The following is a 25,402-nucleotide window of genomic DNA, read 5'->3' on the forward strand; positions in this document are numbered from 1 at the left end:
GCGCTGCGTCAAAAATTCCTATGTCAACACTCTCTCCCAGCAAGAGTGTTTATGCAGCTCATAGGGATGATGGCCTCTTGCATCTTTATAGTGCCCCATGCAAGACTCCAAATGCGTCCACTCCAAGAGTGCTTGGCGCACCAGTGGAACCAGGCCCAGGGACAACTGACAGATCTGGTGTTGGTAGACAGTCGCACCCATCGCTCTCTGCAGTGTTGGAACACCACAAACCTTTCCAGAGGTCGACCGTTCCTGGACCCGGTCCCACAGATAATCCTAACAGCAGATGCATCGCTCTCCGGCTGGGGAGCTCATCTGTTACATCTCACAGCACAGGGCACGTGGACGCCGCAACAGAAGTAACTCCACATCAACCATCTGCAGTTACTGGCGATCTTCCTCGCCCTAAAATCCTTCCAGGCACAGATTTCAGACAAGGCAGTCCTCATTCGCACAGACAACATGACTGCCATGTACTACATTCAAAAACAGGGGGGCACACACTCTCCACAGCTCTCTGTTAGCACAGAGCATATGGAGATGGGCAATTCCACAAAACATTTTTCTCCTAGCCCAACACGTCCCAGGAGTACAAAACACTGTGGCAGATCTGCTGAGCAGACAGACACAGCAGATCCACGAGTGGGAACTTCACCAACAGGTTCTTCACCCGTTCTTTCAGAAGTGGGGGCATCCATACATAGACCTATTCGCCACCCACGAAAACAATAAATGCCCAAGCTTCGCCGCCAGATATCCACACCCATTGTCCGAAGGCAATGCGATATGGATGAACTGGTCAAACAAATTTGCATACGCTTTTCCATCTCTCCCACTAATTCCATTAGTGGTGCGAAAGCTACAGCAGCATTCCCTAACTCTGAACCTGGTAGCTCCAACATGGGCCAGACAACCGTGGTACACCACACTGCTGGAACTCTCAGTAGTACCACACCAAAAGCTACGCCTCTCGCCATGCCTCCTAACCCAGAACCATGGAGAGATCAGGCACCCGGACCCAGCTCAACTCAACCTTGCGATCTGGCTCCTGAGGTCCTAGAATTTGGATACCTTAACCTTCCCCCTGATTGCATGAACATTATCAGGGAAGCTAGGCGCCCTACTACTAGGGTGTGCTATGCAGCAAAGTGGAAAAGATTTGTTGTTTACTGCCACAACAACGCAATCAATCCTTTAAATGTATCCATACAGCACATTATATGTTATTTACTCCATTTACAAAGGTGTAACCTAGCATATACTTCCATTCGGTTACACCTCGCTGCAATTGCTGCCTATTTACAAAATAGGCAGCACCTCTCACTTTTCAAAGTGCCTGCCATCAAGGCCTTTATGGAAGGCCTCAAAAGAGTAAATCCACCCAGAGTGCCACCCTCACCTGTTTGGAACTTGAATATAGTTCTAACACGGTTAATGGGACCCCCTTTCGAACCATTACATAAGTGTGAGCTGCAATTTCTCACATGGAAAACAGCTTTTCTAGTGGCCATCACTTCCCTCAGAAGAGTTAGTGAAATACAGGCACTCGCTATACAGGAACCTTTTCTTCAGATGCATCACAACAAGGTTGTACTCCGCACCAATCCCAAATTTCTACCCAAAGTCATTTCTCCATTCCATTTAAACCAGTCGGTAGAATTACCAGTCTTTTTCTCGCAACCCCAAACAGTTGCGGAAAGAGCCTTACACACTGGATGTTAAGAGGGCTTTACTTTATTACATCCAGAGAACACAACCTTTCAGAAAAACCAAACGGCTATTTGTTTCCTTCTCCCCACCACACAAAGGCAACCCTATTTCCAAATCAGGGATAGCTAGGTGGATTGTAAAATGCATACAGATTTGCTACCACAAAGCAAAACTAACGCTATCGGTTCCCCCTAAAGCCCAATCTACAAGGAAGATAGGGGCTTCTATGGCTTTCCTAGGGAACATACCACTGGATGACATCTGCAAAGCAGTGACATGGTCCACACCGCACACCTTCACAAAACATTACTGTGTAGATGTGCAAACCAAGCAACAAGCTAGTGTGGGCCAAGCTGTACTAAAAACACTGTTTCAAACGACTGCAACGGATGCCGGTGGTCGCCGCTAGGGTTGGGTACTGCTATGTAATCTATGCACAGTGTATAATCTGCAGCTCATATGCCTCGAACGGAATATGCTACTTACCAGTATGCATCTGTTCTTGGCATGTAGAGCTGCAGATCTATACACGCCTCCCCGGCTACCTGTATCCGTTCCAGTCTTATCTTATTTAGATACAATACACATGGGTTTCTTTACTGTTACTACTACGCTCCATCTTTCCCTGCTGGCGAAAAACAATCCGAGGATGGACCGAAGCCCATGCGCAATACGAACCAAAGGAGGAGTCACCGAACTTGTGACTTCCAAAGACTTTCCAAGAGGAAAAACAAACTGCAAACATCCGGGCCCAACACCAGATGGCGATCTATGCACAGTGTATAGATCTGCAGCTCTACATGCCAAGAACAGATGCATACTGGTAAGTAGCATATTCCTTCCTGGCCTACTTCTGTAAATTCTTGTGAATGCATGAAAGCTGTAAACCTGCACTACTGCAAGGACACATACCAGGATGCACTCTAGTGAATTTCTTTAAGAATTGGGCCCCTAATTAGGTCATGCATTAACCAAGACGTTGTTTTTATTAAAATTCAGTCTCTCTGCTGGCTGGCTTTACAGTGATAGCATTCTGCTGTTTAACAAGAAGCCTATCGGCACACAAAGTTTTGTTCAGTCCATGGACTACTGTGGCAAAGACATGCATTGACAAATCCAAAAGGCTGACCACCAATGTCAGACCTATTGGATTTGCCAATGTTCATGTTTTCCATAATCTTGTTGAAACTGGTTACGCCTATTTTTCCATTATGACAATTATTTGGAAATACTAGCATGCATCAACACATTTTACTAAATGATGCTTAAAAGAAACGGAACGTAAAATTTCACAGTAGTTGTGCAAAACTTTTTTTCCTAGTATATTTTTGTGAACATTTTATTTTGAAAGCCTAGAATCCTCATCTTGCTTTCAAGCGTCTGTAAATATTTGTTTCTAATCCGGGAGTATTCTAGGAACATTATACCTAGGCTTATATTAAACTTTGCAAATGTGTGTACACATTTTTATACCGCAACCACAGTCAGTAGTGCAGTCTGGGTATACAACATTTCCTTGGAGTGCTGATCCCATTAATAAAGGCTGTGCATTAATGAACCATACGTACAAGTTCGAACAGCATGAACATATGGACACAAATATTGCCTTAGCTGCAGACAATGCACTTCCCTGATCCATAATGTGGTACTGTAAACTTACAACACAGAGGGGTAGTAGTGTTCCAAAACATTTTGGAAAAAACCGCACATCAGAAACAACAATAATGTCATATAGACTCAGTCAATGGCGTATTAGTTGTGTTTGCTAGGAGTATAGCGGGGTGCTGAAGAAGCTGTAGGCCCTCGCTACCCATGAGTTTTGAAGGAATTTGAAAAATGCTGGTCTAATTACTGGTTCCAAGACAAGGGTTTGATATAGAACTGTTTGTACTTTCAATATGGGTGTGCATCACTAGCTGGTTCTTTCCTCAATGGTACTGTAAACTGGCAACCAAAGGGTTTGAGCTGGAGGGGTTGGACCTACATGTCACAAGGACAATATAAACATAACTTGTCTTTTTCTACTATTTCTTTTTTCCTTTTTTTTAAAAATTGTTTGTATTGGCATTTTCTACAAAAACACAAACACAAATGCAACTCCTGCTGCAACTTTAAAAATAAAATAAAGGATGGGCGGCGAAAGGATTCGGGGGAAGGATGTAAATAAGAAGAAAAAAGGAAAGGGGTGGATAATGGTAAGAATCATTGTTACATTGAAACATTTATTCACCACTTTTCCATCTGCATGACCCATATAGCCTAATGAATCATTTGATCAGTGTGTACAGCCTTGAGCCAGCGAGTTATTGTGTTTAAGTAGTATCCTCTAATCACAGCCAATGATATGTGCCGACATCAAAATTCTTGGGGTTCATTGATGTAGAAGCCCTTCTTGGAGAAAAAGGGACCTTAATTTAGTAGTATTTGGAACTGAGGTGACACCGGGCGTTGTCTCAGATGGTGAAGGTATTGGCTGGTCTTTATTGCGTTAATGGGAAAGCAATGGTTCCCATATGTCTTTGGGGCAAAATCGTTGTGGCATCAGTTCCCAGAAATTGGAGAGTTGCTCTTGAAAGTGTGCTGCGTCCCGCAGCCAAGTATCTTTTTGAAGCTGGCATTTGTCCCAAATCATTGCCACTCTGAGTTTTTCCAGAAGAAGGAGCATTGCAGTTGGTGTGCATTCCTCAGCTGGTATGTCCTTGCCATAGCCCAGCAAGGCCAATCATGGGAACACATGGGCCCAACTAACCAGCGATTGTGCATTGTTGAGAAGATCACCTCTCAGAATTTTGCCACCTTGGGGCATCACCAGGCTAGATGAATAAAAAGCTTGGGGTGAAGCGCACCGGAGGCAGAAGGAGTTTGCGACTGGATCCATTTTTAAAAGCTGCATTGAGGTGCGGTAGAGGCAGTGTAAGACTTGAAAATGTATTAGACACAGTCTGTAGTTTAGGGAGAGTAACCCAATCTGTCCACAGTAGAAAGACCACTGTGCATCTGGTACTGCAGAACCTATGTCTGCCTCCCAGGCCTTACGAGGTCTCGGGCAGTGATCAGTGATGAGGATTGTGTTGTAAAGGCGGGTTATCCGTTTGCGCGGTGTGTGTGTGCTCTAGCGCCCGGAGCACCAGCTACTAGGCAGAAAATTTAGTGTATTGCACAGCAGGTTGCCCTAACCTGATAGTATAAAGGTCTATGATGGTAGGAGTTGATGAGGCAGTAGCTTCAAAGGACTTTAGAAATGTCTTGCGGATAAAGGTCTGAGAAGGTAGTTAAGTTGTGGTTACATGCCTGCGTTCTAGCACCTTTACCTTGTAGTGGCAGCATTAGTGGGTTGTGACCAAGGGGATTGGAGGGTGCTTAGAGATCGGCTAATCCCGCTTGCCTCCTAAATTCATCCCACGTCCAGATTCAGAGCATGCACTCTACAGTGTCCACCTCTGCTTGTGGTGCTTTAAAAGGGACATGTTGAGCAGTAGTCGGGGGCCATGGGGCTGAGCGGTCTGTTTCAATGGCAATGTGTGGCTGGTATGGTGTCTGGAGTAGCCATTAGTGTAGGAATTGTGCTTGGACACCTAAAGCATATAGGGCCTCATGTAGGTGGGCTTGCATTTACCACTTCATAAATACCGAATCATACCGATTCGGTATTTATGAAGTGGTAAATGCAATGTAGGTAATGAGTCGGTAAATATTACCGATTCGTAAAAATTTGGTAATTACCGAATCGGTATTTACCGATTCGGTAATGAGGCATACCTTCCCATTGATGGGAAGGTATGCCTCATTACCGAATCGGTAAATACCGATTCGGTAATGGGGGAGCACATGCAAGGGTGGCAGGGTGTCACATTGACACCCTGTTGCACCCCTGATTCGGCCATGTGTGCACATGTGGCACACATACATGCCCTAAGGGCATGTATGTCTGCCACATTGCACACTTCTAAGCGCTATAAAATGCTTTTACACATCCATTCATTATTTACCACCAACTATTAGTTGGTGGTAAATACCGACTCCAAACAACACCCACACACTCCCCCCTACATCTCATTTCTGTATTCGGAATTTACCGAATCGGTAAAATTACCGATTCGGTAATTTACCGAATACAGAAATGAGCCCCCTACATGTCACAAGCCTAAATACCGGTCGGTAACGGTATAATTACCGAAAATCGGCCGTTACCGACCGGTATTCGGCTACGTACATGAGGCCCATAGTGTCGTGTCTGGTGCCCCAGTCTGCCCTGAAAAGGAGATGCTAGGTCGTCCACCAGCCCAGGTTGGTTTTACAAGAGCAGACCTTAGCCGCCCGCAGCAGCATGTGGACGGTCAGTGGAATAGGAACCTTAAGGAAGACCGAGAGAAATATTGGGCGACTTACCATTTTTAGGTCTCGCCTGAGCCAGCGCTTTAGCACTGCTCTGGCGAGAGCTTTAGTAAACTGGGGATTTGGAAGTGCAAACTAGTGCTTTTCAGGCCTCCAAATACAGTGCATGTGCGCCGGGCGCGCGCACCATTTGTCAGCCTGATCACTTTCGCGGCCGCTTTGATGTTCTCAGTGAGCCGCGCGACCACTGAACATCAAAGCGGCCGCAAAAGTCATCACCATTTGTCACCCCCTCCCTTGGCAGCTCTTATTTGTAGCTCAGCACGCTTGTAATAAAGCGGTGGGGTTTTTCGGCTCTTCATGGCCCAGCGTCAGGGGTGGCTTGCTTAGGACTGGTGCCCTGGTTGGCCCCATGACCCCCATTGCAGTTCACGTTTTGTGCGTGCCAAAGGCAGAGTTGGCTAAGAATCCACACTTAGCTACAACTTCAGCATGTGCCACCGACCTAGTTCTGCCCCGTGAGCGACGTCACTGAGCGCTGGCTTCCAAGGCTGCCGTGAATAATTGGTTTGGTATTCTGGAGAGTAGTTTTGTTTTGAAGGTTCGGATGTTGTCATCTAACTTCTGACATCTATCTACATCACTTAGTCAGTCAGATTGAGTAATGATTATTAGCCTGTTGACATTTCTCTGGGAGGTATTACATACCACGGAGTGTGGTTAGAATTGAGTGCATGGATATGCGCGAGCATGCGTGATCTGGACGGCCTACACCCATTCATGCTTTGTACGTGCAAAGCGCCTGTCGCGTCACTGACCAGCTCTTCATGAAAAACGGCGTTGACATGATTGCTTGGGCAACCATTGTGTTCCATTTGTTCTGTGAGTCTCCGGGTGACGTAGCACGCAGGCTTTTGGAAATTAAGCTTTTCAAATGGAGCTGTATTATTCTCCCATCCAGCAGATTTCCTGCGGCAGAACATTGACAGGTGGCAACCGGAACTCGATGAAACATTTAGAGGATGGGAAAGAGGGTACGTGCCAACGGGGCTTCCTGCCACCAGATACATGTGGCAAGCCTTGTGGGGAGGCTGCACATCACCATTGGGAACCACTGAGAATGCGTTTACCGCAGTATTGGAACAGACACGATGCTGTCGATCGGGATTTAGATGTCTAAACACCACAGACCATCTTTCCTCAGTTTTGGTCTATAAAGTTGCGGAGTCCTCTGCAGCCTAATTCTGTCATGATTAGGGTTACAACCTGGCCGTTTATTACCGACCTGACTGGTATTTTAATGTCCCTGCCGGTGCAAAAATAAGAACAAGCATTGGCATAGCCAATAGGTCTCGCCTTTGGGTCCTTATAAGTGTTTAGCCATGCAGTTGATGTTGTTGCACCAAGGATATTGTGCTGGATAACTAAACACTTATAAGGTCCCAAAAGCGAGACCTATTGGCTATGCCAATGCTTGTTGTAAATGTTATCCTTCCGGTGAGTGACAGTGGCGGTTTGGACCATATTGGCATTCTTTCTTCTAGCCATGTGACAGCTCAGCCATAGTTGACTCTCCAAATTCTGTCTGGAACTCAACTTAGCCATACACCTACATAGCAAACTGGGTCGGCCACCCAATTCAGGGGATAATCTGTGTGGAAGGGTTGAATGCGATCAGTGAGAGTGAATAGCATAGATTTAGACCAGTTAATTTGTATGCCGGAGAATCTGCTGAAGCTGACCTCATGTGTTGTAGGAGCCAAGTTCTCTTTGGTTGCAGATCTAAAGTGTGATGTCATCTGCATACATAGTGACCACTAGTCCCCTGGTTGTGAAGCTGATGCCCCTATTGACATGGTGTTGTCAGAGTCTGGCTGCTGGAGGCTCCATTGCGACCGCAAATAGGATTGATGACAACGGGAAGCCCTTCGGCGTACCACAAGTAACTGGGAATGGATCAGAGATCATCCCATTAAGTTGCACGTGCACTGTTAGAGGGGGGGGGTTTAGAGGAGTTGAATGTATCGAAAATAATTTGTGCGGAGTCCCAAACTTCAAGAAATGGGAAGAGACGCGCCCATTCTAGGGAATCAAATACTTTAGTTGAGTCAAGCAGGGCTGCTACGGCGAAGACCTGAGGGTCAAGGTGATGTATAGCCTCAAAGATGGTGTGACAGTTATGAGAAGTAGAGCGACCTAGAATTTGCACAAGAATCTGATTGTCCACGTTTATCAACGATGGCGGCCTGTAGGAGTGGCACTGGGAGGCCGACCTGTCCGGTTTAAGTAGTGTTCCTATTATGGACTCGTGAGTGAGGAAGGCAGACATGATATCTCTAAGGAGTCTTCGAACATGACCAGGAGGTGAGGGGCCAGCAAATGTGCAAGTTCTTTGTAGAAAGCAGTGGTCAGGCCATCTAGGCCAGGCACTTTATCACCTGGTAGGGGTTTGATAATCTGCACAATTTCTTCTGTGGTGATGTTCAAATCGAGGTATTCTCGATGGGCCCTGTCCAGCCATAATAGCGGGGTTGTGTCTTGATACTTTAAGCCTGCCTGACCATGCACCGGGGTGGCTGCGTAGAGTTTAGAGTAGAATGTAGACATCATTTGTAGGAGCACATCAAGGGTGACTTGGTGATGGGAGTCCTTGTCAAGTAATTCCACCATGTATGTAGATGCACGCAGTTTCCAAAGCAGGCCTGTAAGGGTCTTGTCTGGGTGGTCCCCTTTCCCATTGTGGCGAGCTTGTACATTGTGATTAAGGTCATTAGTTTTGTTGCATCATTTGGTTTGAAAATACTATCTCCAAGTTGTGGATGTCATGCTTGAACGGTCATCTGCCCTCCGATGGCCTTCAGGACTCCCGATTTGTTTAACTATCTTTTTCTACTTTAATGGATTCTCTCACAGTCCCCTGGTGGATGGATTTTTGATGCTTAATCCCACCAATATCTGGTCGCAAAGGTTGTGATTCGGTAAATAGCAGGGTTTGCAACACTTTTTTTTTCTACAAATATACTACACCCATTTAGTAATTCAGCAATATTACCGAATTGCTAAATGGTTTTAGGAAACAGTTTGGAATCCCTATTTGGAAGGGGTACATTTTGGGTATCCCATCTAAATAGTGATTACTTATTTTATCGATTTAATGTTTTGCGACTGAAATTCGAAGGCAAAACATTGGGTTTTTGGGGGTTTTTGGTCAAAACTTTTTTTATGGAATACACTCTGCATTTAAAGAGGAAAAAAGATTGCTTTATTTAAAAACAATCCACATGCTAGTCTACTGACCATAGCAGTCCACCAACCCTGTGATGGCAGTGAATCTTATTGGGTCTTAGTATGTGACCTACCTCATTAATGTTCGTGAGGTAGGTCGAGTAGCAGCACACTGCAATTTGGTATTTTGTCAACCAACTTATTAGTACATAAATCATTTGCAAAATAATAGATGGGATTCGCAAAAAGTTGGAGCTCAAGTTGCAACTACGTTTTGCAAATCCAATCGTAGTACATCGTGCCCTAGGTTCCCAACTATGAATGCAAAACTTGGCTGTTTGTTTTCTCCAGTCAGGGTGGCCTTAGATCCTGGATTACAAACTACCAACTGAAAGCCTTACAACTTGTCTTTCCATCTCTGGATCTTTATATTCATTCAGTCCAAGAGACTATGCGTTTGTATGCCATGTTACATTATTGGAAAAACCTCTCAAAGAAACTCCTTTCCCTGGTAAAACCTGTCCAAATTGCCGCCACAAGCGATCTCATACTTAGCACATGGATTTTTTTTTTTGAAACATTTTTTTAATTGTTTTCATTGCATCAACTCAATACAAGCCCCGCTACCCCCCCCTCCAAAGAGGATACTGTACATACAGTGTTGCCATCCAATATCCAGGAGAATAATCATCCTGCCCATGCGGGCCCCCCACCCCATGTCAGTGTGCCCCCCTCCGCCTTCCCCTCTCCTGATGTGCCCCTCCCCTACTATAAATGATGCATGGGCGCTCAACCTCCTCTAGGGAACCAAGGCTTTCCCACATGCCTAGCCACAGCCTTGCTTCCAGTGCTCGCCACTGCTCCCTTCCTACTCCCCGTTCCAACGCCGCCTCCTGCCTGTCAGAGGTGTCCCCCTCTCTCCCGGTGTCAGACATCAGCCCCTGAAGTTCCACCACCAGCGCCTCCCACGCTCGGGCCGTCGCCAGCGCCTTCTCGTCATCCCTCCGAAGGGCTAATTGCAACCGGAGCGTACCCTCTGCCCCCGCCCATCGCGCAAACGCCGCCCTCCACCGCATGAAGCTAGGCCCCGCTCTGGACTTCCAGTGCATTGTCAGTTCCCTCTTGGCCATAATCAACCCTAAGTCGTAAAACTTGCTAGTAACCTTCGTCCGGCGGGTGTGGGGAAACCAAAGTAGTAAGCAGGCCCCCAGTTCCGGGGCAATAATGCGGTCCGTCACCTGATTCAGGCAATCCATAACCTCTGCCCAATAGTCGCCCAACTGGACGCAGGACCAAAACATGTGGCGAAAATCAGCACCCTCTCCCCCGCACCGCGGGCATAGAGAGTGCGCACCCCCAAAATATTGCAATATCTTAACCGCCGTCAAATACGCCCTGTGCAACGTAAAAAATTGAACCAGCTGAAACCGGGCATTGCGCGTTCCCTTCCAGGCCCGCCGCACCAGCGTGGTCCATGTAGTCTCGGGGATCGGTTTCTCAAGGTCCAATTCCCACTTGCCCCTCAAGGCGGCCAGGGGCGGCAGGCCTTCCGTCGATAGTCTGCGGTAGAGACAAGTAATGGCCTTGGACGTCCCCACCGCCATCACCACATATTGGCAACCGGCAGCGATCGGTGGCTCCGAGAGCCCCATATTCCAATGTCTCGGGAGGCTCGCTGCAAGGGCCGCGTGGAGTAAAAAGTCCCCACGTGGAAGCCCGTAGGAGTCCTGCAACTCCTGGAAGGGCAGCAGCACCCCCTCTCTGAATAAGTCACCCACCATCTGCACGCCCAGCTCCTCCCAAGCGGCCAGCCCAGACCAATCGCCCCCATGCGGGAACGCCGTACACATTCCCAATGGGATCTCCGGGGCATAGGGGCGAGTTATACTTAGCACATGGATGTGCGTTCAAACTCACTCTTTAGTTCTTGAGTTGATCTCCCCACATTTTTGAATGACTAAATATAAAGTCCGTACGCCTACAAGCAATTGAGAACCCATTCATATGCACGTTTCACGTCCTAAAACTAAAAGTTCAAATGGGTATCGACGTTGCATGTGGCAGCAGCCAAATTTTGAAATGCTCTCTCCTATAGTTGAAAAGAAGTCTACATTTGCTATTTATAGAGAAAGAAAGTAGTAGTATTTAACATAAGTCAATGCTCATTAAAATAAGTGTTCTTGATATGCTGGAAATATAATGTTAGATTAAAAACATTGTGGTGTCATCGCTCTTTATATAGGTTTCAATAACCTATATAAAGATCGATGACACCACAATGTTTTTAAACTAAAATTATATTTCCAGCATATCAAGAACACTTTTATTTTAACAAACAGAACAGTCACTGTTCAGTAAAATAAGTGTTCATGATTGCTGGGAGTATCATTTTGGATTAAAAACATTGAATTGTCATGGCTATTTTTATATAGGTTAATGAAACCCATATAAAAAGCGAGGACACCACATACATTTCATAACATCGCATTTTTCTCTCTCTAAAAAAATGTTTGATGCCCTACTCAACCTAATCTTTTTTAGTTGTATGTGGGCAATTCGGCATCTGTTACATTGTATGAGACGTTCCTTTTTATTCTTTTCCTTTGTTTTAAACGTTGTAGATGCGTCATCTACCGGTGCAGCTGTTTTAATCAACTACACACTTGAAGTAGTACTTGGAATGGGAAAATGGCATAATTAAGGTAGTGGGAAGAATGCCTTCCTGATAAAAAGCACATTCCAAAAATACAGGTGTAGGAGTAGAAAAGAGAATGTAACATTTTGAACGTATAGAAAAACAATGTTAAATGGAGAAGTATTGTGTGCTGTTAGTTTTCCACAACATTATAGTTTTTTTTTTCACGTGCTAATGTTTGAGTTTGCATTGCACTTCTCAGTTTCATTTCAGGCCATAGTTTAGGTCCTCCATGGGTCCGATTTTAGTCCCCAATTCCAGTGTGGCGTGTCCTTTGTCATTTGCACTCTAACAGTGTCTATTGTTTGAAGATACTGCTTAGCCTGATATAGTGCCGCGAGAGACTCTTTGAGGATTTCTTGCCAGACATATATATCCCTTTGCTAAAGAAACGGCCTTCACATTATTTCCTGGTACCCATATGGAGTGGTCTTCGCTAATAAGACATCCAAATGCCGAGTTTCTGGTATTAAAGCAGAAAAGAGCCTTGTTAAAAAATACATTTACTTCCATACTATTAGTGCCTTTACATCTGCGAGATTTGCCATAAAACACTTCACATCTAACTTGTCTGTCAACTTTTTCTAAGCACCTTCTTTCTCCTTCATTTTACATAATACATTTAGCCCTTTGAAATGGCACCATGGAAGGATGGTGAACGGGGCTGATTTGTCACAGAGACCTAGATAAACCATTGTTGGTTGTGTGTATATATATGTATGTATGTGTATGTGTGTGTGTGTGTGTATGTATATGTGTATATATATATATATATATATATATATATATATATATATATATATATTTTGTAGAAAATATAACAAAAATGAGCAGCGATCTGAATAAAATAACAATCCTCTTCTGTGCATCCTACAACCGCGACTGTTAAAGAACTGAAATAGTGAAAAGTGGCCTCATTAGCGATGATATGGTCTTGATCTAATTTCAGCTAGTAAGCTTCATTGACCACAAAAAGACTCATTTAGTCTGTGATGACTGTAAATCTCAAATTTTAGCAGATCTTTTGTTTCTTTGGTGCATATTCTGTTGCAGCCACAGGGTGGCACTGTTACCCTGATTAGTGAACTGAAGGAATACAAAAAATGTGTTGAAATAGCATTACGGTGAGAAGCAAACTCTAGTTTGTGAAATTCGTTATTAAGATAGCTACAAGACTTAAGCTGTGGATGTTCCTAATTCATTAATTCCGGTCGTAAAATGGGTTTATACTCAAATCCACGAAAGCAAAGGTTCAGGCTGTGCCATCAAGTTTTCAATTTTGTGCAAGTAAACACTGGTGGGTTTGCTACAGAGGAGAAGCGTTTGAACGTTGAAATGGGAGTTCATGGGCGGCACTTTCACTCTCAACCTTTTAGATATTGACAGTAGATGTCAACTTGGAGCTGCTTGTGTTAAACAAAAAGCAACTGAGTTTACCATGAATAACTGAACATTTGATGTATTTACAATCGGTGTTTTTTGTGGGTAGTTAATGCACATTTGAGTGGAGGATTTGTGGACTTATCATGTTATCTGGTTATTAGTTCTGTCACTTTAAGTAAGCAGCTGGAAACTAAGCAAGCTGTTTTTAAGCTTGTCTGTCTTGCCATTTTTATCTGTTTCAGATAATGTTTAGAAGTAACGCGTTGAGTCAGCATGTGGATACTAAATGATAGTGTAGTTATTGTAGGGCTGAGTTTTAAACCATTACTCACATGCTTACAGCCGTGATATCTTTACAGGTGGTATGAAGCAGAGATCGAAGAAATTGATGAAGAGAACGGGACAGCAGCGATCACCTTCAGTGGTTATGGCAATGCAGAGGTCATACCGCTTCTTAACCTCAAGCCTGTGGAAGAGGGAAGGAAGGCAAAGGAGGAAAGTGGAAATAAACCCATGTCCAAGTGAGTAATCTGAAAATAGTTATGAAAACTGTAAACGTAGGTCAATTCATATAGTATAACCTGTACAATAAACATTTTGTTTAATGTATGTTTAAATTGCGTGAAAAAATGCTCTCCATTACATTGGTTCTTTGAATTCTGAAGTTTATATTTCATTTTCTGTAACTTTTAATGATCAGAAACCAACTTTGTCACAAGGCCTATGCACAGCCTATGCAGCTGCTCGTTAGAGTAAACTCTTTCTATGCAAAAGGCACAGAAGCCAAATGGCCGCTTCTCTTGAATTCTTAGAACTCTTAATTTCAGTACTAGTAGGTGGTTTATGTAATTGTATTCCCCTTTTTTATTAATTGTTCGGATTCATTTAGTTACCTTGAGACAGAAAAGTGAGCGCATTTTACCATTTGAAAATGTACCTCTCTCGATTCCTTGCGTTCAACATCCAAAGCAAGGTGCTGGTGTTTGGCCTTTGATACATACTCCTAAGCCTTTGTTCACTGTGAAAGATTTTTGTTCTGTAGCCTCCATATCCCAGCGCTCCAATTTCTCTAGACGGAAAGACTAACTTCTCTTGAATTCTTGAGAGCCCCTTTAGATATGAGAAATCGTGCATCCAAGTTGCACATTAAGGCGAAACTCCCAGGTCCGATTTTGACACGAGACCAACTGTATATAATAGCCATTTATAAGTAAATCTCTTTTATTGGTATCTCCTTGCTGACCATCTGTTAATTACATAGTAGAAACAAGCATTGATCATTATTTTAAATCATGCTTAACTGGGGAAAAGGAGACTTGCATTAAAGAAATAGTTTGACCTATCATCACAGTCCTAAAAGATGTTCGATTCCCTTTTGACCTGTTCCTTCATTCCTGAAGCTCAACTAAAAAGTAGAAAGGGCTCCATACAAAGGTCTGTAAGAAAAATGTAGAAGTTACTGATGTCTGCCTAAACCTTGCACTAAATCCAAAGCGAGCAATCCGATTTCTTGTAGGTCCTTTTCATCACCAGCACCCGCATCTGAGGGAGATGGTGATCAAGTTAGCTGGGGATAGAATCGGCAAGAAAGACTAAGTCTCTATTTACTTCACACCCTTAATGGTACCATGAAGGTGATGAGCATTAGCATCTCCAAGTCCTACATTTCTGTTTCAAGATCCTCAGTTAGACATTTGTCCTTTACAAGCAGCCTTCCATCACACACTCCGACCTCTGATTAAGTCAATTATAGAATAGTTGCTTTTGAAGAACTGGAACCCATGGATGCTTAGCTTCATTACCTTGGTCCAATAGGGACCCTAAAGTATTAGTTTGTGGTCTTGGGTCATCCATCCGTGTAACTCTCCATGTTTTGAAATTTAGTTTAGTCAGCCTGGCACTTCTTTCTTTAATGGAAACCCTGTTCTGACTGAGCATACAACAAAATTGTGACGCATTAAACTGACACAACCAGATCACTCACCTTTTCAATACTGGTCCATCTTTCGATTAGGATCAGTGGATTTAGATGTTTGTGTACAGTTCTCTCTTCAGTTAACAAATGCTATTAGCAGATAAAGCTACAGTGCTTCCAAATTGAAGCTTAGTATGTTCTGGACAACCTCTTTTATCAGTGGAGGAACCCTCCACAGAAGGTTTATGTAATTCAAGTATTCACGGGTGAGCACTTTGTGTTGCAGTCTGTACCCATCCTGTATGACCATTTTAAAGAAGTCAAATGCAGTCTTTCTACATCGTATAGTCCTAAATGTAGAATAGTCTGTCTCCGTGCAGGGTCCCAAGAAAAGTGTGTGTGTGTGTATGTATATCTCAAAACAGTCCTGCTCCACCAAAGAAGGCACGCACTCAGGGCTGTAGGTATACATAATCCTCTTTACCATCATCAACATTGTTTCGAATGCGTTTTCCCTTCCTCACTTATCAAAGCTTAGAAGACTGATTCTTCGGGTTGGCGCTTTTCAATTGCGTGTTCAGGCTACCCTTTACTCTCATTTGACTCCATCGATAAATCTCTGCTGATAGAACGGACTCCGTTTCGATTCTGCCCTCAATGCCTTTATAAGTACTGTCGGCCCGACATTCACAAGGTCTCCAATATGTGCGTATCACCTGAAAACAGAGAAGATTGTGAGGCCTGTCGTCTTTAGATTTTTTTTTTTATTTTTTTTTTAAGACCCTTAGGGACCGTCTGGCACGGCGCAGAGAAATGCAAAGATGTGACATTGAACCACACACCTGATATCTTCAGACGGGAAGATGTTGAACAAGAACAGAAATATCTTGAGGCTTCTGTGGCAGAAGAAGAGGTGACCTTTTCGGTTGTAGTTTCGGACTCTGTGCGACTCCAAATCGATCTCCTAGTCAATCTGCCGCTTGAGTACTGAAACCCCTCACCTACCCACATTAAAACTGTTTCCACAAGGCAAAAGGCTTCTGGGCCACCACTGCCTTCTGGCCATGGTCCGCCCAGAGAATTCGCTTCAGCTACACCACCACAGGGCTTTGCACCGAAAGCACACATAAAGCCTTCCAGACCCGCGCCGAGATTCCACCTCTTTAGCTCCAACCGCTGTGGTTCTGAAAAGTAAAACTGATTCGGTTCCGTAACCCTAGGAACCAAAATCTGCTCACGCTACACTCCCATACCCTATTTTGGAAACCTTGCAGGAGAGACTCAGTCCCAAACAAAAACAGATCTATATCCTTCCAGACACTGGCCACATTGTTACAAAGACTATATCCGTGCCTTCTACCAAGCGGCAAACCTTTTTAAGAAGCTATTGATTTTCCACTGCCCATAAAGAAAAAGAACAAGGCTACCAGTCCTCTGCACCCTATTTCTCCTACTCGCATACAACCACTACCGCTTTACCTTCAGTACTGCATTCACCACAGAATCCCTTAAATATTTCACCTCCGGGAACTCCACATACATATCCAAATGCAGATGGGGTGGGATGATGACACATTGCTCACCACCGCCAGATCCCTGGCAGGATTATGACATTGACGCCCCACTCCTCCCCCCCCCCCCCCCCCCCCCCCCCCGTTTCTGGGGATACAGATTCAGACCTATACTCCACCAAACCATCACCTCCTGATACTTCATTATATCAAGAGCTTATTGCTAGTGCAGCAGCATACCATGGGGTTACACTGCATGAAGAATCCATGGAAGAGTTTTTTTTTTTTTTTGAGACATTAACTGGTGAAAAATCTCTTCCAATGCTTAACGGCATGATGCGCCACGCAGATGACATTTTTAAGGATTCTGCATGGGCTCTCATTATCTCCCTTTGAGTAGATAAGAAATATAAGGCTGCACCATCTGACAGCCTGTTTAGGGGCATTTGAAACAACTAGTGAATCTGGTGAAAGCTGGCCTCAAATTAAAATGCTAACTCACAAACTACAGCTGGCGCACCACCTCCTGATTGAAGGAGAGAGCCCCTTTATACATGGTTATTGCCCCCCCCCCCTCATTTTTTGCCTGATTCTGATGCTCTTTGACTGAATGTGCACTGGTTTCCTGCTAACCAGGTTCCCAGTGCCTGTCTTCTCTCCCAGAACTGCACCTTTGTTTCCACAATTGGCACACCTTTGACGAATAAGAGCCGTGCAGCACATGAAGACTGAAGACACCCACTGACTTGGCACCAGCCATACCAGCTTGTCTGCAGCCTCAAAGATCCTGCGAAAACCAACAGCTCGTCCTGCAGCTCAGCAACCTCTAAAAACCTTTGAAAGGACTGCTGCCTTCAACAAAGACCAGAACTCCAGAGAACAGCTACCCTGTTCCACAAGAAACTCAAAAAGAAAGGCCTCCTTGACCTGTGGAACCGCAACACTCCACTTCCAGATCCACCACTGCACCTTACTTCTCTGGCTCAAGTCCAAGTGGTCCACCGATCCCAGCGAGATTCCCCAGCAATCCTGAGTCGCTTGTGGGCTGACCCTCCTGGACTCTGCGATGACGCATGCAGCCTCAAAACGAGGGACCCCCTAACCGCGACTAGCTCGGTAAGGCTTTTCTGACCTCAAAGGACACCCCTGCACTCCCAGGCCTTGAGGAGCCTGACCAACTGTGACCCGGTGACCCACAACATCTGAACCTAACGGCCCAGCCACTGATTTCCTTCATCCATCTTCTTGGTCCAAGCCTGCAGCCTTTGTGTGAGACCGTTATCCCCCATTGATTTGGATTGGGCGCCAGATGCTGTGTTGGCACTCTGCATCCTGCTGCCGCTGAGGGTATGTTTGATGCAGCCTCGTGCCCCACGCCTCTTCTACCCAATTTAACAATTTTTTAAGTTTTGGGAAACTGACGCTCTGAGGGACGAATATACAACCCCGACTATATAAAAAGATGGCTGGCATACTTTTCCCTCACCTCTTAAATATGCATCTCGAAAGTTTAAAAACTGGAGAACTCCCACGGGACCAACAAATGGCCACCATAGTGACGATTCCCAAACCGGGTAAGCCTCCTGAGGAACGCACCTCATATCGCCCAATATCCTTAATTAACGCTGAAGCCAAAATCCTAGCTAAACATCTTGCGACAAGCTTAACCCTGCACCTTAAGTCCCTAATACACCTGGATCAGTCAGGATTCATGCCTGGTAGGAACACGGCTCTTAACCTGAGGCGCCTGCATGGAGTGATGGCCCGTATACCGTACATCCAAGAGCCAGCTGTTATTCTCTCGTTAGATGCCCGCATGGAGTTTTTTATATGGTGGAGTGGCCCTTCCACTTTGCGGTCCTTAAACATTTAGGTTTCGGCCCTAAATTTTGTGCATGGATACACCTGCTATACTCAAAACCTTTGGTGCATGTTACAGCAAATGGTCACATATCGGAGGACTTCCCACTGAGGCGCGGAACTCGCCAGGGCTGTCCCCTATCTCCGTTACTGTTTGCTCTTGTGTTGGAGCCGCTGGCGACGTGGATTAGATGGGAACCGACCATCCGAGGGCTTAAGTGGGTGGCGGGCTTGGAGGACCGCGTCTCCTTGTATGCGGATGACCTATTACTATACATTGCATCACCCAGGCGTTCCATTATGGTGCTTTTAAATTTCTATATTTATGGTCAACAGTCCGGTTACACCATTAATTGGTCCAAATCGGTCCTCTTTATACTCTGTGGCCCACCACCGCAACTCCCTAAAGATTGCAGTCCACAGATCACAGCTGAAAGCTTTAAGTATATGTGACACCCAGACCTGAGTAATTCATCCAAAAAAAATCTCACACCACCCCTGGAACGTCTAAAACGAGATGCGGTACACTGGAATACTTTACCACTGACACTGCTTGGAAAAGCAACGCTTTTTAAAATGATGGAACTTCCACGGTTTTTATATGCCTTAGAAAACACCCCGTTTCCAGTACCGCCTCGCTATTTTAAAGCAATAGCGGCAGAGGTCTCCAGTTTACTATGGGGAAACAAGCCAGCCCGTATTGCGGTGGATGAATTGGTTAGAGGCTGGTATGATGGAGGGCATAGCTCTCCCAAACATACAATTGTACTACTGGGCAGCACAGTTAAAAATAATCAATCAATGGATGCACGCCCCACAAACGGACCCTGCATTTCAAAGGGAAAGATATGGGTTGGTAGAAGAGGGCATTATGGCGGCACTAAATAACAAAGGTCTAATCCACTAATTAGACCAGCAGCACATACTGTTAATATATGGTACTCGGCGCATAAAAAACTGGGGTGGCAGGGGGTTATCACACAGCTCACTCCACTCTGGGACACACAAAGGCTTTGACGACTCAGAAATAGTAAGGGATTCCATAGATGGGACGCAATAGGCATCTCTACGGTGGGTGACTTGTGGATTAAGGGCGAGATGATCACGTTTGAACGTCTGCAGGAACAATACGAACTTGCATCTTCTGAACTATTCAGATACATGCAGATCAGGCATGCTCTACAGACAGTTATACCACCAAACACCACGTTGCCGGAGGCTTCTCCCCTAGAGGACAGGTTACTGACTGACTATATGTACAAAAAGGCCACCTCCCTCACTTACTGTAAGCTAGTTAATAACTTACCTGACCCAATGCAAGCACTGCGGGACAAATGGTTCTCGGACCTGGGGGATCTCGACGAGACAGATTGGCAGATGGCACTTTCATCCCTGTGCGAAGTAGCAATAACCTCACAATTAAGACTAATACAACTCAAGATACTACACCGAACGTACTACACTAGATTAACCTTGCACACAATAGGGCATGCTTCACATCCGTTCTGTTTGCGGGAGTGCGGGGAGGAGGGTACATTTTATCACACTATATGGCAGTATCTGACGATTGTACCATACTGGGTAGCAGTGATGAGAACTGTATCGCAAGCAGAAGTGTCAGTGGTATCAGAACCCAAAAGATGCCTATTAAACATATGGGAACCCAATAATCTTACCCATCCAGCACAAGACTGGGCAACTCTGGGAATGATGTTTGCTAAGTGTAATATAGCTAGATTGTGGGGCTCCGGATGCTCGCCAGCGCTCAATGACTGGTGCAGAGACATGGATGCAGCCATGGTTGCAGAAAAAGCGGCATATGTCAGCCAAGGGTGTCCCCGAAAATGGGGGAAGGTATGGGGAGCATGGAACAAATACAGGGGCTATATCTGTGATCCACCCGAGCTGCCGACTGAAGAGATTTCGGACTAAAGGATGCAATCCATCCTGTACTATATGTAATGTTGATGTACAGTATATTAATAAAAGTTGTACCAACTAACAGCAGTAAATGTTCTGTTTCTGTTTCTATGTCTATACTATGACCTGACTTTAATAAAAAAAAAAATTAAAAACTGCTCCAGCAGGAAGTGCCACGCACTCTTACTCAAAGGAGTTATAGAGCCAATTCCTCTACATCATCAAGGGTCGGGGGGGGGGGGTGGTTTATTGCCTATTCCCTCTACTCTGATTCCCAAAATGGAAAGCTTCCTATGGCCCATTTTAGATCTACTGCCTCTGAATCTCTACATACAATCTGAGCACTTCCATATGGTCGCACTTCAATAGGTGCTTCCACTTCTAGGTCAAGGCGACTTCATATCAGCAGTAGACTTAAAGGACATCCCCATTCACCCAGCACATCGCAAAAATCTCCGGTTTGTGATAGCAGGAAAACATTACCAATTCAATGTCCTTCTATTCGGAGTCACTACTACACCCAGAGTGTTCACCAAATGCGTAGCAGTGCATCTACACGGACAACATTCCTGTCTTCCTGTATCTAGACTACTGGCTTATCAAAGCCCTACACACCTGTGTCGTGAAAACACACTCAGATTACCATAAACCTCCTAAATCAATTGGGGTTCACTATCAATGTCCAAAAGTACAATCTTCCACTTTCTCAGCTGCAACCCTATATAGGGGCTATGCTCAACACTCCATTAGGTTGAGCCAGTCCAAATGTAGCCAGAATTCAACATTTTCAAACACTGCTACCACAATTTCAGGCCAATCGGTACTTAACAGTAAAAACGTTCATGCGTCTTTTGGGAATGATGGCATCATGCATTACCAGAGTGGCTCAGGCAAGGGTGGGGTGCTCACCTACACAATCTAACAGTTCAGCGTCTCGAGGGCACCAAACACCAGAATCTCTATATCCACTACCTAGAGCTTCAAGATGTTCACCTAGCGCTGAAAGCATTTCTACCTTACCCCATAGGCACGGTTGTCTTAGTCTGGACGGACAATATGAAAGCCATGTACAATATACAACAAGCATTTGCAGTGCAATAGGTCTCGCATTTGCGAGATTTTGAGCTATTGGTATTATAAATGACAATGTCTTTTATTGCAGCTTTTTTAAACACACAAATAAAAAGCATTGCCATTTACAATGCCAATAGCTCAAAATCTCGCAAACGCAACACCAATTGCATTGTAAATGCTTGTTTCTGTAAAGAATCCCTAGTTGACATCTTTGTAATATCTAAAATGTCGAGTGAAAATAAGTTGTCACAGACTAACATTCGACCAAGACGATGCAACGTTGATGAAAACATTTGGATACTAGGTTCGCATTACGAATGGCCAGTTAATAGGGCCTACAGTGAAGTTAAGCTATGGTATTGGTTCCGGTTATAAAGTAATGTCCATTTGTCAACAAAGGATGCCAAATAGTGCAGATATGTAATTTCCACATATAGTGCTCCCAGGCGCTGTGTGAGGCACGCACTGATCTAGCAGCATGAAGTCACAGGCTTCTTTCAGAGGCTTCTTCTGGCCCATGTGTTGCAGTGCTCGGCGGGCTCCTATTGGAGTGGCCTCGGGGCCTCCAGGAGAGACGCGCGATGGCGCAGTGCCACTACAGGGTCTGTTTCGGTGCGTGATCACAGCAGCCAGTCTGTCAACAGCAGGGCATTAGAAGTAAATAGCATCTCTAGCCCTTGTTCTTTAACGAGTTGTATTGTTGCAAAGACATGCGTTGCCGAACCACCCCAGGGCCTGTTTCAGGATGCGCTAACACCAGGGCTCTGGGTTATATGATCCCGCCATGGTGGCCTGAGAGTTTACTGCACTCATAAACAGCGTTTAGTGTAAACATCGCCGCTAACCCGTCTTTAGCTCGATAGCAGGGAGTGTCTAATCTGCAAGCGCGACTTTCGTTGGAATTCGCCCGGGCAACGTTGAAGAATTAATTTTTTAATTTTACAGTGACCATTCTTCACCGAGCCACTAGATGGCAGAAAAGGCGCTCATATGAATTTACGGTCGAGCCATGCTGCCGACAAAACGAACGCAGCTGAAATAGTCTGAGACGAGCAGCTGAGATCGCCAGGGTAGAGATGCCGTGCGCATGCACTACTTCTGTCCCTACGCGTGCACATCTCCTGTCCCCCTTCGGACGCACAACCCTAAATAGATCTCGCCAAGGCGAGCAGCGCATGCGCTGCGTCGCTAGGCGAGACCTAAAAGCGGCGGGGAGACACTCTCTACAGTTGTCACACCTCTCTGACCATTTCGCAATGGGCAATACATTACAAAATCCATCTGTTAGCTGAACATCTTCCGGGTAAGGACAACAAATTTGCCGACCTCAGCAGGTTGTGGCAACAAGTCCATGAGTGGGAACTCAACCCCCTAGTCCACTTCACCTACTTCTCCAAGTGAAGCTTTCCAGCAATAGACCTCTTTGAAGACCGCAGAGAATGCGAAATGTTCAAACATTGCCTCCTGGTTCCCGCACCTCCTATCCAAAGGTAATGGGCTATGGATGAGCTGGACAGCGATATTTACCTACACTTTACCGCATCTCCCTCTTCTTCCCTGTCTGGTTCGGAAGCTCAGGCAAACGTCTCATCCTCATTCTGGTGGCTCTCACATGGGCTTGACAACCTTGGTTCTTCACACTACTCGAACTCCATAGTTCCACGCGAGAAGTTTCACTTTCCCCGGATTTTCTCACTTAGAACCATGGTGAAATCAGACCTCTAAACCTTGCGATTTGGCTCCTGAAGTTCTAGAATTTGAGTACCTCAATTTGCCACCAGAATGTATGACCATTCTTAAGGAAGCACGTAAGCCTACCACTAAAGCTTGTTATACAGCCAAATTGAAAATGTTTTTTTACTTTCGTAACCAAAATATTGATCCACTCAATGTATCTGTGCAAAACGTTGTTACCTTTTGCATTTACAGCGCTCTGTCCTTACTTGCACTTCCATACGTTTACATCCTGGGGCAGTGGCTGCCTATCTACAAAACCGGAAACACTTCTTGTTCAAAGTGGCAGTTATTAAGGCTTTCATGGAAGGCCTTAAGAGTAACACCGCCCAGGGTCCCACCTGCACCCGCTTGGAATCTCAATATTTTTCTCACAAGACTTATGGGTCCACCCTTTGAACACTTACACAATTCCCCCTCCAATTTCTATTTTGGAAGGTTGCTTTCTTAATTGCCATCACTTCACTGAGGGATGTTGGTGAGCTGCAGGTACTAACTTAAAATAACCTTTTTTTTTTTTTTAACTACACAGGGATAGGGTGGTTCTTCGTACCAACACAAAATTCCTTCCAAAGATAGTGTCCTCCTTTCCACATTAACCAATCAGTTGAACTACCCGTTTGCTTCCCTCAACCAGATACTGTATCACAAAGAGCTCTGCATACACTAGATGTCAAAAGAGCATTTATGCATTGTATTGATGGAACAAAAGACTTTGGCAAAACAACTTTGTTGCTTTTGCACCGCCCCCTCCTCGATAAAGGAAAGCCCATTTCTAAAGCAAGCATTTCTAGATGGATCAGTAAATGAATTCAGACATGCTATATCAAAGCTAAACTAACTTTAGCTGTACCCCCCAGGTACACAACTACTCACAGAAAGGGGCATCTGTGGCTTTCTTGGCCAGCATCCCCATAGCTGACATTTGTAAAGCAGCTACATGGTCTACACTTCGCACTTTCACTAAGCACTATTGTGTTGATGTTCTAGCATACCAACAAGCTAATGTAGGACAGCTGGTACTACGTACACTTTTTCAAACAACTGCAACATCCACCACTCTCGGGTGACACTGCTATACAGTCTATGCAAGGCATGTGAATTTACAGCCACATATGCTTCGAACGGATTGTTACTTACCCTGTAAGCGTCTGTTCTTGGCAGTAGTGCTGTAGATTCACATGGGCCCAACCTCCTCTCCAGACACCTATGGTCGTTTCAGTTCTTAACTATACTTTAATATGCATGGACATCTCTTTACTGATACTTACTTTTACTCCGTTCTCACCCCCTTGCGGGAAAACAATCTAACAATGGAGTTGATGCCCATTTACAGTATTTCCAAGAGGAGGAGTCACCTTACCTTGTGACTCAAGATTTTCTTTAACGAAAAACAATGTGCACACATCTGAACCCAACACTAGATGGCAGGAGTATACGAAGCATGTGAATCTACAGCACTACATGCCAAGAACAGATGCTTACAGGGTAAGTAACATAATCCAACCTCCTGAAAGGGAGAGCAAAATGATGGATGCAGTGGGTTGGTAAGTATGTGGTTCTGCAGCTACACATCTAAAAACAGCAAGTGACTCTGCACTTTGGTAGATGTGATAGACTCTTGGGGAATCCTATTGCAAGTTAGAAACTAGACTCCTGGAGATTCTAAATGAAGGACCGCTTGTATCAAATGAAGTCATAAGTGCAGCCATTAATGCTACGGAGCTGGCGACAACACATTTCTCATGGCATTGCTCAGCGGTGTGCATCATGGCTTTGTCTCACTACTCTGAAGCCTGGTGCTCAACAAAAAGTAATTAATAGTACCATTTTCAGGCTCTATCCTCCTGCAGATGAGGGAATGGAGAGAAAAAATGAGGAGTCGAAGACTCTCAGACCAGTAGACCTGGAAAATTAGAACTGATTTTATTGTTCCCAATTTCATAGCAGAGACACCAGATATCACAATAGAGGGTTCCGCCTCCTCGATGGCTCTATTTCCGATGGTCACATCAGCATCAATAGCTTCAACCCCAGTAT

At 44.9% G+C, this 25,402-nt stretch overlaps 1 protein-coding gene across 1 annotated transcript in view; it reads left to right on the forward strand.

Annotated features, from left to right (window-relative positions):
- Window positions 1–25,402, forward strand: part of SMNDC1 (survival motor neuron domain containing 1) — a 108,892-nt gene that overhangs the window by 62,614 nt on the left and 20,876 nt on the right. The window contains exon 4 of the mRNA XM_085603433.1: window positions 13,708–13,869. Within this exon, the coding sequence (XP_085459559.1) occupies window positions 13,708–13,869 (162 nt within the window). The remainder of the gene's footprint in view (window positions 1–13,707; window positions 13,870–25,402) is intronic.

The sequence above is a fragment of the Triturus cristatus genome, chromosome 1_2 (genome assembly GCF_964204655.1).
Source record: "Triturus cristatus chromosome 1_2, aTriCri1.1, whole genome shotgun sequence".
Classification (NCBI taxonomy): Eukaryota; Metazoa; Chordata; class Amphibia; order Caudata; family Salamandridae; genus Triturus; species Triturus cristatus.